The sequence below is a fragment of the Hyaena hyaena genome, unplaced genomic scaffold, assembly GCF_003009895.1.
Source record: "Hyaena hyaena isolate Hyena2069 unplaced genomic scaffold, ASM300989v1 scaffold_219, whole genome shotgun sequence".
Lineage (NCBI taxonomy): Eukaryota > Metazoa > Chordata > Mammalia > Carnivora > Hyaenidae > Hyaena > Hyaena hyaena.
The window spans coordinates 329,716-344,079 of record NW_024080850.1 but is presented as its reverse complement, the minus strand read 5'-3'; the positions used below and the strand labels follow the sequence as shown (position 1 = coordinate 344,079).

Below are 14,364 nucleotides of genomic sequence, written 5' to 3'. Positions count from 1 at the left end.
CTGAGCCAAAATCAAGAGTCTGATGCTCAACTGACTGTGACACCCGGGTACCGCAGAATATTTTATTTTTAGTAATGTCTACACCCAACATGGGGCTCAAACCTACAACCCTGAGGTCAAGAGTTGCATGGTCCAACTAAGTGAGCCAGCCAGGTGTCCGTTATTATCCTTAACATAACTGTCATCCTTGTCATAGTTTGCTGAGCGCCCACTTTGGAGTAGGCCCTGGTTCCTGGGCCTCTCACTCTCGTTTCCCTGCACTCAGGCTCCAGACCTCAGCCCAGAGGTCAATGAAAGCAGGGAGCCCAGGGAATGCCTCTGTCCTGTTGGGAGGGCCCCCAGTCAGTGCCCCTTACCACCCTCTTGCTCACTTGCTCACCCATTACGGCTCAGGGTGGGCCAACTCTTCATCCTGGGGCCTGGACCTGTAGATTAGCCTTTGGGTGGGCTCAAAGGCCACAGTGGCTGGGTGGGTCTGGAGCACCTGGTCCAGGGTTTGTCTTGAGTGTGGCATGATTGCAGTAGGGAGGGAGGCCAAAGGCCAAAGTGGCAGATGCTGGAAAACTGAGGGCCATAAAAAAAAAAAAAAAAAAAGGGAGGGACGGCTAGGTCCAGAGCCAGTAGAGGGTGCCTGAGGGGTGGGTCCGAAAGTGGGCATCCCCCTATCGCTCCCAGGGAGGGCTACCACGTGGGTAGGAGATCTACGGCCCCTGGAGCTCAGACCGCGACCTTAATGGGCCGCCGAAGTCATGCTTTTAGGCCGCTGCAAGCAGCAGCGACCTCCTAAGTGCGTCCTCCAGGCTGGGGCGCCGGGAAAGCTGGGAAAGCCATGGAGGTCATAAGACCCCCACACGCCCGCACACCCCCGACGCTTGGCGCAGCCCTGGGGGCGGGGTTCCGGGAGGGCTGCAGACACCGAACGACAGCGCGCGCAGCCAACGGTGATCCGGATCGCGGTGTGTTGTCCCGCCCCTAATGGCGCAGCCCAATGATGAACGCTTAGAGGGCGGGGGGCGGGGCCTGAGCGGTGGCGGCGGCGCGCGGGCGCGACACCCGGAAGTCGGTGGCGGCGGAGGCGGTGAGTGCGTGGCTGACGGCCCGGGCCTGCGGACTCCGCTACCTGCAGGACCGGCCGGGGGTCGGGGGTGCGGGGGTCCGGGGGCGCTGGTAGGGAGGAGACGAGCGGGGCCGCATCTCCCCGCCCTGCCTGTTTCCCCTTCCCGAGGCGTGGAATGGAAATCCAAAGCTGGGTCCTGAGAGACTAAACCAAGCCGGACGAAGCGCCCCATGCGTTACTGGAAGGCGTTTTTAGTGATCCCTGCCAGAATGGGAAGCCGGGTCCGCTGGCAGGCAGGGCCGGTCTCGCTGCAGGGAAGCAGAGACTGGCGGAGCTGGGAGCTACGTGGTGGGTGGGCTACGGCCTCAGCTCTGAAGCCCTGAGTCACGGTGCCACCTCCACGTGGCCTGCTCCGGGGCAGCCAGGTGACAGCTGATGTATGTCTGAGTAGGCAGCAAGTGCTGGGTCATCCCTGCGTTTGGACACTCCTTTCCTGGGGTGGCGGAGTTGGTCAGACCATCTCCCAGGACTTAAGGGGTAGGGGCTGGTCAGGGCTGCACCCAGGGCAAGAGCTGGCCCTGGTGCTGGGCTTTCAGACCCCGTACCCTGACTGCAGCGTGTCAGGTGCTTCATGACCTCCCTCTGGGCCACAGCTTTAGAGTCTTCTGCCCTTGGACCAGTCCCTGAGCCTCAGCTCTTTTCCTCCAGCAGGGAAATCACATGTTGGGTTCGGGCCTGACCTGGCATCCTGCTCCTAATCTGCTGACTGCTGTTTTGCTGCTGCTGTTTAGGCTCAGAGCTCTCTTCTATGAGGCAGATGTGGTGTGATGGCAGCTATAAGGGGTGCCTACAGCGGGTAGCATTTTGAAAATGCCTTCTCAAACTGGCTTGTTAATCCTCTGGGCAACCTTTCTGGGCAAATCTTCATTGATTGGTTGCTGTCCGCAGCGAAGAAAACTCATGCTGAGGGGCAAGTGGTGTTTCCAAGGTCACTCAGAGCCAGGGCCAGGTTCCAGTGCCTCTGTTCCACCTGGGCCACTGTCTCAGGATCCTACCTGCTTTGGGTGACCTGTCTGGCGGCGTGGAGGCAGGAGGACATGGTAGAGCCTCTGTCCCTCCTCTCCAGGATCATAGTGCTCCTGTGTGGTGGGTGGGCTGCTCTGCGGCCTTTGATCATTAGCCCCTGTCCTCTGGCTTCATGTTACTGGTGTGTCCACAGGCTGTAGGCCACTCTGACTGGGTTGCTGCCACTGCCTGCTTGAATATGTGGTGAAAACAGCCTTCCCTGAACGAAGGAAACTGGCTATCAGCTCTGCCCTGGCTGCCCATTCCCTGAGCTGTTGTTACTGCCCTGTGCTTCTTTTGTGACCTCATTTTGTGGGCTTTTTGGTCATGTTTCACTGTGGATGTAATTGTGCAGTGTCTTGGGGTCTCGTTCTTGTGTCTGGCTTCTGCACCAGAGGGCGAGCTCTCTGAAGGCATCCCTGGTGGAGAAATGAGGGGCCTCCAGAGTATGTCTGGAATTAAATGCCCCATGGCAGAGAGGCTGGGAGGGCTTTTAGAAGTGGTGCCACACTTGTCATTGACACACCAAATGTGTGAGAACTGAGTCCATCCTTTGGTGACATGTCTGTGTGTGAGGGCAGCGTCATGGAATCTGTTGGTCCAGACCATGGGGTTTGGGGGATGGACTTGGTGAAAACAAGGTTGTCTCAGGACACCGAACTGCCTTTCCAGGGTATCGTTGCCGACATTTTTTTTTTTTCTCTCTCTCCACTTTTCTTTTTTAGATTTGCAAAAATGATGTATGCACACTTAAAGGCGAAAAAGGCTGTCCACCATCTCTTGGTGGCTACTGACACTCAGGGTACATCTGTGAAAGTCTTCAGGACTGCACTAACTTTAAGTGCTTGCTTTCACCCTCTTTTAATCTTTTGAGGGGTTAGTGAGAATACCCCTTTGTCCTTTATTAAGCATGGGGCAGCAGGGCCACTGTGAGGCTGGGCTGGTCCCTGGCTTGTGGGGAAGGCAGGAAGGGCTAAGGTACAGAGGCTGCCCTGTCCAGGGGTTTTTTTTAACACTCATTGTTCCCATCATGTGTGTCACTCCTTTGAAATGCAGGGACAGTGACACTTGGTGTGGTGCTTTGGAATGCAGGGACAGTGACACTTGGTTGAATTAGTGCTCCCCAAGCATTGTGGAGACCTTAAGGGAGAGTATCCCTGTGGAAAATTTGTCACCATGAAATGCCACTCAGCCAGAACGACGAAGCATAGATTGTGGAGTCTCAGTTGCTGAGCAGGGGGGCGGTGCTGCAGTGGGCCGGCTGCTCAGAATATTTACAGACGTCAGGGCTTTCGCAGCCAAGGCCCCCAGAACAGCAACACTGTGTTCCCATGTGTGTTTACCTCCTCTGCTGGCAGCTGCTGGGAAGACATTACGCATCATGCGAAAAGAGCAGTGCATGCTTTCCAGCTCTGGCCCTGGGGGCTGCCACAGTGATAGCCAGGGCCGTGCAGGGCGAGGATGAAGTGTCTGGCTCCTCAGCCCTGCCACGTGAAGCCAGAGGGCCCCTGTCCTCTGCATGACCTCTCAAGAACACATAGACAGGCTGGCTAGCCTTAAAAATGTATCCCAAACTGTGTGAAGTGCTTGGCAAAGTGAAATAGGGCTGCAGATTCTTGGGCCCAGGTAATGTGTGCAGCCAGCCGGGTATGAGACCGATGTGATGTGACCTAGGAGCCTCACTTTTCCGAATGTCTAGGCCCCCTCGGCTCTGTGTCGAGGCCAGAACACCTTCCGATTCATTCATGTACATGCCTATCATCCTTTGCTGCATTCTGGCCTAGCATGCCTCCCTTCCATCCAGAGGCCTGTTGACCTTTTTTAATTGAAAAGGAAAGCGAGTCCACGGAGGGCTCAGGCTCCCCTCCTCTGGCACCCTGGTTGTCAGGCATGGCTTTGCTCTCTGCTCCGGTGGGTGGTGTGTCATTCAGAACTCACAGCAGCCCACCTGCACTGGGTCCTGCTTTGAAGGATTTGAGCCAGAGCCAGGTCCACTCTTGCCCAGTCTGTCATAAACAAACAGCTGCTTCTTCGGCCTTTCCTTCCTCCCCACGCCAGCCTGCCTGTAAGAGTGCATGTGCTTTAAATGAGCCCCTGCGTGGGATGTACAGTGAGCCCAGCCACACAGCTAGCATCTATGTCAAGAAGCTATGCCAGTACCCAGATGTCCCCTTGTGTCCCCTCTTGTTGCCCAGACCTGGTGGCCCGGCCTTGACTTCTGTCCTCATGGATGAGTCTTGCTTATTTCTGGCTTCTGTACACGTGCTGAGCAGTATGCTGTCTGCCATGGGGCTCGCTTGTGTCGCTTCTTGGACACTGGTACCCGTGCAGTGCCAGGTGTGGTGAGCAGGGGTGGGACATGGCCCAGCACAATTTGTTAGAGTTTTAGAAGATTCAGTGAATAACCATGAGGGAGACTTGTCCTCCAGACAGATACCAGAGCATGTGCCAAAGCTGAGAGGCCTTGTGAGTGAACAGGGCCCTGCAGAGACCTGGGACTGGGTGTCTGGGGTGTGGCAAGGTAGGAAAGCCCAGCATGGACCGGATGGATGCCCAGCAGCTGGGAAACAAGCGGATCTGTACCTCCCAGCACCCACCGGAGCAGACCGCAGGCGGACCTGAGAACTAAGCCAAAATACAACCGTACAAGGAAGGCAAGGGCAACGGGCTCTAACTTTGGGACAGGGAGGGTGGCCGCTCTGCAGCAGCAGTGGGAAAACTTGCTGTAAAGTAACAGACTGTTTCCGGTAGGCAGTGCCGCAGGCAAGGCTACAAGGCAGGGCAGTACAGGGAGACAATATTTGCAGCTCCTGGAGCAGACCGGTCACGAGCCTGGCAACACCACGTGTACCTCACTACAGATCAGCGCAATAGAAGCCCAGGATCCTGGGCCCAAATCAGTGATTTGTGGACACAGGCACGGGTGGGTGTAAGATGCGCAGCCCCAGGGATTTGCCAGTGAAACCATGGTGAGGCTGTTTCCCTCAGGAGGGGTGGTAGATCATGGTGCTGGTCGGGACACTCCCCTTGCACAGCAGGTGGTACCTGTGCTGGATATTTGGAGAGAGTTGGGCTCACCTCAGAGCATCATCCTCTCACCAGCCATTCCGCCTCCTGGGTCTCTGTACCCTCCTCAGCTCATTTGGACAGCATGTGCACAGGGCCCCCCTGTGACATTCTGTAGGGGATAGAAACTTGTTGGGACTGAAACACCAGGCAGAGGCAAAGAGGTGGAGTGAAGGCACATGTCCCCTGGGAAAGCTGTGCAGCAGCTAGCAGGCTGGGGGTGGTGGCCCCTCGGTGAGGACAGACCTGCACGGCCAGTCAGCAGGACAGAGCAGCAGGGTCCCGTGTGTATGATAACCCCACAGCACACACCCATACTTTGCTGAGAAAAATATAGAAGCATATAGCTGACCAGATATGGGGCTCTTGCGGAATGTGTATACTTGGAAATTTTCCAGATGAGAGTGTGCTCCTGGGTAACCTGGCTGTGGGGACCACAACCACAGCCTCCACTGGCCCCTGGGGGCTTCTGGTTGTGGCTGCAGGGGGCCTGGAGCCTTGGGCTGGGGATGGATGAGAGCGAAGCAGACGTGGGAGGACAGGTGGGCCAGGAGGAAGGGAAGGGGACAAGCCTTGGTGCAAACGCTGGAGGCGCTGGTCCTGGTCGGTGTGGGGTGAATGGCTGTCACAGTCAGTGCGTGATGCCCCCAGGCAGCGTGGGACTGGCAGCTGTGTGGCATCAGGAGTACACAAGAGGGAGATGGGGTACCCAGCAGTACTGAGGTCTGCCTCATCCCCCTGCCGGATCCTTCCCGGTCTGGGCTGGCAGTGACAGTGAGGTCTAGTCAGTGTGGCCGTGGGCCCCTCTTGCCTACTCTCCCCGTGAGCCTCCATGAGGTTGCTGACCTGCCTTCCCTGGCTAGGGAAGTAGATCTTCACCATTGATCAGTCCAGGCGCCAGGCCTTGTCCCCACATAGCCCTTACTTGAGCCACTGCAGCCGTCACTACATCTCTTGGCATGTGGCCCTGACCCATCTTTGGCCAGACTGTCTGCCTGACCGCTTGAGTTGTTGTCTTGTCATGTTCTTGTTAGCCGCCACGTGGAGTGAAGTTTGGGACTGAGGGGCCTGGTTCTTCTGAAAAGAGGGAGTTTATCTGGCTGCACTTGGCCTTAGGACAGTGCTGTTAGTTCTCCTGGGAGTCAGGGGAGGAAGGAGGCCCCAGCTGGAGGGGGCAGGCTTCAGAGGCAGCAGGTGAGCAGGCAGCATGGAGCTTGCAGAGAACTCTAGAAAGCCTTATCAGCAGATGGGCTGGGAGTGCCTGGAAAGCTTCCGTGCTTTGCAGCCAGCACTGTGTGCTAAGAATAACTGGTGCCGGAACTCATGACCCATTCTTCCGGTTTTGCAGAATTCTCAGGTGGCTAGGGCAGGGGAAAGCAGGAGTTATGATCTGGGAAGACTTCCTCTGGCTTTTTCAGAGAGAAAAGGGAAGCCCTTGGCTTTGGTTTGAAGCAAACTTTTTGCTTTTGCCCCACACCTCGTAGGTCCTTCAGGCTGGGGATCAGGTAGGTGTGTCGAGGGGCTCCAGGGGTATGCAGAGAGCGCAGGCCTGGGTTACACAGCTGTTTATCTTGGATCCGCCCAAACTTCCAGTGGGAGGACGGGGCAGAGGTGCACCCTCAGGCTGTCACCCCAGTGGACATGGTGCTTCCTTCCACAGGGCTGTTCCTAAGCAGGCCAAGGACACAGTGGGAGCCCGAGCCTGAACGGGCAGGTATGAGGCAGGGTGTGGGTGTGCTGCTCTCAGTACAGCCTTGAGTCATGCACCTGCTCGCCTTGAGTCACAGTCCCTGGGCTGGGGGCCTTTGTCGGTTGGCATCAGAGAGAACATACTTCCAGAGCTGCAGCCTTTCTGTTCTTTGTAGCCACAGGACTTTACCCTGACCCTATTCAATACCAGAAGAGTCCTGGGTAGTTTTTTACAACAGAATTGTCTTGGCCATGCTCATGGAGGTCAGCGTTTTATGTGAAATCTTGGTTATGATAAAGATTGCCTGGTTGCCCTGTGCAGTGATGAGAGTCTGTATGAGCTGTGGAATGTGGCATCGCCAGGAAGCCATGGTGAGGATGCTCCGGAGGCTTGAAGCTTGAGTGACTGACTGCTGATGCCACCTCCTCACCAGTGGGGCCCAGCCCCCTAGTTTTCTTTACAGAACAGTCGGCCATAGTAAGTGTCTCTTCTGGTGCACACAATTAGCATGAAATGATTTGTTCCCACCTCCGCCAGTCACTGTGCCATTCAGGTGTTTGGACACTTGTCAGAATGGTTGACCAACTTATAGGATCCACTTTCTACCCTCATTGCTCACATGGCTTCCCCTCCACAGCCTGGGCCACCATCTGGGATCTTCTACCCCCGTGGGCAGCTCTGAGGCCCGGCTGTACCCTTGAGTGTGTGGCAGGTGTGAGACAGCACCCCCAGTGGGACCGTGTATGGACATGGTAACTTTTTTGTCGCCGGTCACCAGGTGGGTTGACCACTGGGCTAACAGTGAAGCTACCAGAGCTGCTGCAGTGGGCATGCCAGCTTCTGAGCATTTCTGTGACGTGGACGGGTGGAGGGGTTGTGGATGTGCCAGGGCAGTGGAGATGTACAGTGCTGGAGGGAGTGTCCTGGCTTTCTGGGGGGCTTCCTGGGAGCAGATCCAGGGTCTAAAGGCCCACTTGATTCTAGCAACCCACATGTGCCTGCTCCTTCCCTCTGAGTACAGCATCAGATGGCCCCCCCAAGGTTGCCAAGGCACACGGGGTCCTAATTGGACCCCTCAGCACCCTCCTGTCTGTCCCTTCCTCCAGCTGTGGGCTGCCCTGGCTCTCAGGGGTAAGCCTTGGCTTATGGGCTGCTATGGGCATGCAGACACTCCACGAAGTCTTGGGCTTGCATGCCTCATAGAGGTGGGGACGAGTGGGGCAGAAATGTCACAGAGAAAGCCAGGCATGCTTCTGCCCAGGACACCACCCTCCCTTACACATTTTACCAGCTCAGCTGTCCTTTGAGGGTAAGCTCCCCAAAACAAGCAGAGAAGCCACCTAGCATGGATGAGCCCCAGCCCCACCTGGCATGGTGGGGTCTATTGAAGCCCTTCCCCATCTCTTTCCCATGGTGCCAGCCTCAGAACGGGGGGAAGGGGAGAGCAGTGTTTTCTTAGTGCCCCGAGCTGCCAGGCAGGCAGGCGTACAGCAACAGGGGCAGGATACTGTTTGCCACTGTTGGCAGTTCCAGCCTCCCGCCTCCCTGTGCCCAGCCTGTGGTGGCTGTCTCCAGAGCTTGCTCTGAGAGCCCTGAAAGTCACCCCTGAAGGTGGCCCAACAAGCAGAGTGTCAGGGAGCCTTTCACCAGGGCCTGGGAGGGAGTGTGCTGGGAGAAGGGCCCTGCACCCGTGGGACCTGCCTAGGTGAAGGAGGGTGCTGGGGTGGTGGGAAGTGAAGCCGCGAAGGGGTGGGGCCAGTGGGCAGCGGGCCTGGCTTGAGTGGGGGGTGAGGGATTGGAGAGAAAGGCAGTTCCTGATGGTCCCCTCCCCAGGGGCTGGCTTTCCTCTGGTCCTTCCCTCCCAATGACCACGTCTTCATCGAGGCCGCAGCCCTGGGCTTTGTGCCCACACCTCTGGCGCCAGGCTGCCCGGAGACCCATCAGTGGCTTTTCCTCCAACCACAGAGCCTCCCCGCTACCACTGTCTGGAGGGCTGGTCTGCTACCCCCACAGGCTGGCCAGGCTGGTGAGGTTCTGCAGCCAAGTTGGAAGGCTCTGCTTCTGGCTTGTGAGCCTCTGTAGCCAGAGCTACTTCCGGTCGATGGCCTTGCTGTATAGCTGGGCACATAGCCCAGAGGTGCACAGCAGGCCAAGGCCACCATGATGACCTATTCTGACAACCCAGAGCTGCCTGTCCCTGGTGGGGCAGCATGTCCCTGGTGGAGCAACCCTCGCAATAGCCCTCTGTCTTGGGGCTCTGGGTAGGTGGGATTTCAGAAGCGATGGGCTGGTAGGGTTTCCCCCACTGACCGTGGTTGGTCTGGTTGAAATAGACAGTGCCAGTTGGCCTCGTCTGGAGTTTTCTTATTTGTGGGAGAGACCAACTCCTTGGAGGTGAGAAGGCCTGTGTCTTTGGTGCTGGGCCACGGCCATGTAGCAGGTGCCTGTCAGGTGTACCTAGCAGGTGGGACACTTAGGGCCCCAGGAGTTGCCACATGCTTCCTACCTCCTTGTACTGCATCCTGGACGATTCAATCCATCTCATCAGCTGTGTCTAATCTGCTAATTTTGAACCCACCCCTAAGGTTGTTGTTTTTTTGTTTTGTTTTTTTTTAGTTTATTTATTTAGAGAGAGAGAGAGAGAGAGAGCAGGGTAGGGGCAGAGAGGGAGAAAGAGAGAATCCCAAGCAGGCCCTGCGCTATCAGCACAGAGCCCGGTGCGGGGCTTAAACTCACAAATGGTGAGATCATGCCCTGAGCCCAAATCAAGAGTTGGACGCTTTTTTAAAAATTTTTTTCTTTTTATGTCTTTATTTTATTTTGAGAGACAGAGACAGAGAGCAAGCAGGGGAGGGGCAGAGAGAGAGGGAGACACAGAATCTGAAGCAGGCTCCAGGCTCTGAGCTGTCAGCACAGAGCCCGACGCGGGGCTCGAACCCATGGACTGTGAGATCATGACCTGAGCTGATGTCAGATGCTTAACCGACTAAGCCACCCAGGTGTCCCCACTGCTGAGTTTTATGGATGGTTACTATAGATTCTGATTCTCAAAGTCCTTTCCAGTGCTTTGTGAACCTCCTGGTTTACTCTTTCTCATGCACTTTTGCTGCAAATATTCTCAAGCTTTTTCTGCAGTCAGTGCGGTTGGTTTACTAGACGTGTGGGGATCGCTTTCCGCTGGTTCTTACTTATGGTGCTTTGTTTCATTGTGTGGTTCTTTCTGACTGTCTCCTCTTTGTCCTTGAATGATGTGTGAGACTTCTCAGAGGTCTAGCATGAAAATGAGAACTTTGGCATGCCAGGTGCCTGAGGGCACTACCAATGTGGGAGCCACTCAAACCAAGTCTTGGCAGGAGGATCCCTGGACCCCCAGTGTGGACCAGCTGTCCTCATGTGGCTTCTGAGGGACTGTCTCCACTTTTGCGTGCTGTCCCTGTGGTCCCCTGGGGTGGCTGTGGATACTGCCCACCCTTACCCTAGGAGCATTGCCGTTGTCCCAGTTTCACCCAGGGAGGATGGAGGGAAGGGAAGGGTTTTCTACTATATTCCCATCTTAGGGCAGCCCTGGGCCTTGTCTTCAGTCTCATTTGCCTTCATGGTCACCAGAGTCAAGTTTGCCAGATGGGCCAGTGCCTCAGGACAGGAAAAGCTAGAGTACTCTGCTTTCTTTCCTCTCTGGGTCTTCACATTCTCTGAGATATTGGCTAAATCCTGCATGACTTTGTTAGTTCTTGGCTGCTTTTAAGATGTTTCCATATTCTTTTAAGCATTTTGAGTTGTTTTTACTAGAAGGATTGGTTCCAACAGTATCGATATCAGGTGGCCCTAGGATGATGGCCCTGGTGGGCACTACCAGGGCACCCAAGGGTGGGGACCCAGCCTGCTCCTGTCACCTCGGAGCCCTCTTCTACATCAGGCACTGCCTTTGGCTCTGTCCTGTGGGGGCCAGTGGCCAGCAGCCCATCCCACATAGCTGTACATCTCCCAGCACCCTGCACTTCTATAGTGGCACTGGTCACCATGGTGACATCTCACCTGCACAGCCGAGGGCTTTACTGAAGACAGATTGTTCCCCTGAGGCATCACTGATGTCTGTACCTTTGGGGGCTGGGAGGAACTCGGGGCTGAGTTGTGGGGAACCCTCGAGGGCCTGTGGGAGCCAGTGGTGACAGTAGTAGAATGGCTCCTTCCTTGCTGAGCACCTCCCCTCCCTTCCCAACCCTGCCAGACCAGTAAGCAGAAATGAATGGAGTGACAGGGACACCATGGTGTCATTCACACCAGGACCTACAGGTGGCTCCGAGCTGTGGTCGTGTCCATAGTGCCAGCCTCAGGCTTTGGCCCCTCCTTGGCTCTTCTGTGTTCCTGTGGCCAGATCCCTTGCCAACTGTCTACCCACCCTCCCACCCTTGGGTGCTGGCACAGCTTAGATGGCAGGTCGGTGTAATGGGAGCTTCCTTCTGTGAATCCTGAAACAGAAAATGTTTTACTTTGTAGACCCAAGAACTGGGAGCAATTGCACTGGCATCAGAGGGGGTCTCTAAGCTCTCTTCTGTTCACTTGCCCACCCTCATGGCTGGGGAGGCCTCTCTCAGAACAGGAGTGTGTGGATTGTGGGGACCCTAGCCTGGGGCAGTGAGCTGGAGCCCTCCTAGGCCTCCTCCTGCTGCTCCCATGCCTGAGAGGCAGACTGTGCCAGTGCCCCTCACAGCAGACTGGTCCCTTCCCCTGTGTGGCTGCTCCGAGGCTTGAGGGCAGAGGGGCAGGAGAGGCAGTGTTCGAGGTTTGTGTTGAAACCTAGAGCAAGGATGGGCAGGGTTCAGGCATCTCATCCTACCTTCTCTGTGAGCTGGGGGCCAACTCATAGACCCTCTTTACAGATGTGATCCCTCCCCCATCCCAGGCAGAGCCCAGACCTAGCTCTAGTAGGCACTGTGTGCTTAACACTCTTGGGGGACAGGCTACTGCGCCACCCCTCCCCAATCCGAGGGCGCCCCAGGCTAGCGCGCTTGGAGCTGTCGCCTCTTCTAGGCACACACATGCACACAGTCACACATGCACACGCAGAAATGTCCTTACACTTATACATGTGTACACACCTTGAGGCCTCACATACATGCACATACACTGAACACTCCCTCATGCCCCTGGCTCGTGAGGTTCTTCTGGGGGCATCTTTTTGGCCAGGGCATCTATGCAGCCTCTTTGCTATCCATTTCATGGCTGTAGGAGCTGGCTCTGCCCTGGAGCGGTACCCTGGTTCATGCACACATGCAGGACTAGGACCCTCACAGTCACCTCGTCCTAGGTCAGTGGCCTCAGGATCTCATCTCTGTTCTCAACTCGGTTGTGGGAGAAGATCTGCTGGCCCTAGAGGTCCCCAGGTACAGGGCCTGTGTATGCGAGGGTATGTGCTAAGCCCCCACTCTCCAGCACCTGGATGCATGTCCTTATCACCAACATTTTGCTTTGCCTCTTGTCTGCACCTGCTTATGTGGGGTGTGCAGGGTCCTATGGGTCCCTGGGCTCTGTCTGTGCTGTCATGGTGGAGAGCATGTGCTGAGGGCCTGCTGTGGTCACTGCTGCAGAGCCTCCCTGGGCCAGTCACATATGATGCAGCCCTGCCTTGAGGGGCTTGGGCTGGAATTGGTTCCATTTCCAGGGGCTGGGAGGGATCAATCTGGGTGGTGGGCATGGAGCAAACCACAGAGCCACTCAGGTGTGATGTGGGAGGGTGCACACCTACTGCCCCCCGCCCCCTCACTGCACCTGTGGTTCTTGTTCTTACTGCCGGGGCCACTCTTCCGTGGTGTGTCCAGAGCCAGTGAGCAGTGCAGGCATCGGGGGACGGTCTGACCTGTGCTGATAGGTGTGAACATTTAGGGAGATGGTCATGTGATGCTGGTGAGTGTCACAGTGTCTGGCACACAGTTCTGCTATGTTCAGTGAGGGTCAGGGACATCACAGAGGTGGTTCTGTTCTGGGCCAGGGAGCACTGCAGGTTTGGGGTGGGGGGGCAGTGTTCTGTTGTCTGCCATTTCCTCAATGCATGTTTTTCCTTTTCCCACAGATTGTGTGACCCCGTGTGAACAAAGCTGCTCTCAGGGACCCATGTGTATCATCTTCTTTAAGTTCGATCCTCGCCCTGTTTCCAAAAATGCATACAGGTAACCCCCTTGCTCTGTGTCTGCTGTCCTCTCTTTGGCATAGTGCCTGCGTGGGGACTGGCTGTACAGCCTGGCCAACAATGGTCACTCAGTGTGGGACACAGCAGGGAATACCACTCGCTGGCAGGAGCCCTGAACTGACGTACAAAGGTGTGGAGGCTTTGCTAACAGTCACTGTGCAGACAGGACAGGGAGCAATGTGGGGCCTGATGGGGGTGCAGTTCTGTGGTCTCTGTAGGGGTACCAGGGGCAACAGAGCTGGCATGATGATGAGCAAAAGCCCAGTTTGGACTGGCTGGTCTGTGTTGCCAGCGGGAAGTGTGGGTGCTGGTGCTAACACGCAGGGTCTGTCAGTCCTGAGCTGGGGAATGAGGATCGGGGCGGGGGTTGGGGGGAAGCTGGGAGACCAGTAGAGGAGATAGGAAACTGAGGCCAGAGGTGGCAAGATATGATCCAGTTCTCCCCCCTCCTCCCTCCATTCCCCGGGCACCCCAGTGGGAATCCATCCAAGTTTATCCAGGCTGAGTCTGAGAAGTAACCCACAATGAAAAATGACAGTTGAAACTGATCCCCGGTACAATTGCCTGGGAAGTGTTCATTGCTTTAAAATCTGTACCAGGAATTATTTGAGCCATTTTGACTCACTTCTCAGATTTGAGTCACATTGCGAAATTACACAGACACCATGCTGTCTGACTGTGTGCTGAATAAAACTCGTTCTAGGCCAGGGGCTGGGGAATGAAGAGTGCCCAGTGTTCCCTTCATGCAGAGGAGTGGACAGCGGGGCCAGGCCAGAGTCCTGGAGCTGACCCTGATCAGCCCCCAGCAGAATGAGCTGTCTGAGTTAGGATACAGCCAGTGGGTGGGATCCAGGTGCAGTGTAACAGGGAAGTGTAACAGGCAGAATTATTAACTGCCACAGGATTGGAATGCCCTGGACAGAGCCCTGTCCTCCACCCCCAGGCTGAGATTCAGACCTTGCTGGAGAGGCACAGCCATGGCATACTGGATAGCAAAGAAATCTCTGGGGAGCCCTGGCAGCAGAACTTGCTAGGAGCTGGCCTTCTAGGGCGCTGGCAACTGTTGGAAGAGGATGCTGGGGGGAAGGTGCTGGCCACTGGGTACACACGGGAAGCCACACATGTATTTGGATTGATCTTAGAGAAGCCACACGTGTTGTGGGAATGTCCTGAGGAAGCACATTGCATCCAGGAAAAGAAGCTTATCTACCCGCGATGTCTCTCCAGTGCCCTCTACTGATAAAACCTAATATGGTATGAGCCACAAAGTTCAGCTCCTTTATCATGAGGAGGCAATGA

At 55.9% G+C, this 14,364-nt stretch overlaps 1 protein-coding gene across 7 annotated transcripts in view; it reads left to right on the top strand.

The window, feature by feature from the left end:
* Positions 1 to 1,033: 1,033 nt before the first annotated feature.
* TANGO2 (transport and golgi organization 2 homolog) overlaps positions 1,034 to 14,364 on the top strand; it is a 36,826-nt gene continuing 23,495 nt past the window's right edge. Inside the window, exons 1-4 of one of the 7 annotated variants that reach the window (XM_039242877.1) lie at positions 6,569 to 6,693; positions 7,200 to 7,355; positions 12,108 to 12,262; positions 12,949 to 13,045. In XM_039242877.1, coding sequence (XP_039098808.1) covers positions 12,990 to 13,045 — 56 coding nt within the window. In that variant the 5' untranslated portion in view covers positions 6,569 to 6,693; positions 7,200 to 7,355; positions 12,108 to 12,262; positions 12,949 to 12,989. Of the gene's footprint in view, positions 1,079 to 1,210; positions 1,495 to 6,568; positions 6,694 to 7,199; positions 7,356 to 12,107; positions 12,286 to 12,948; positions 13,046 to 14,364 lie in introns of those variants that run through there. The other 6 variants (XM_039242878.1, XM_039242883.1, XM_039242879.1 and 3 more) reach the window with 6 other exon arrangements.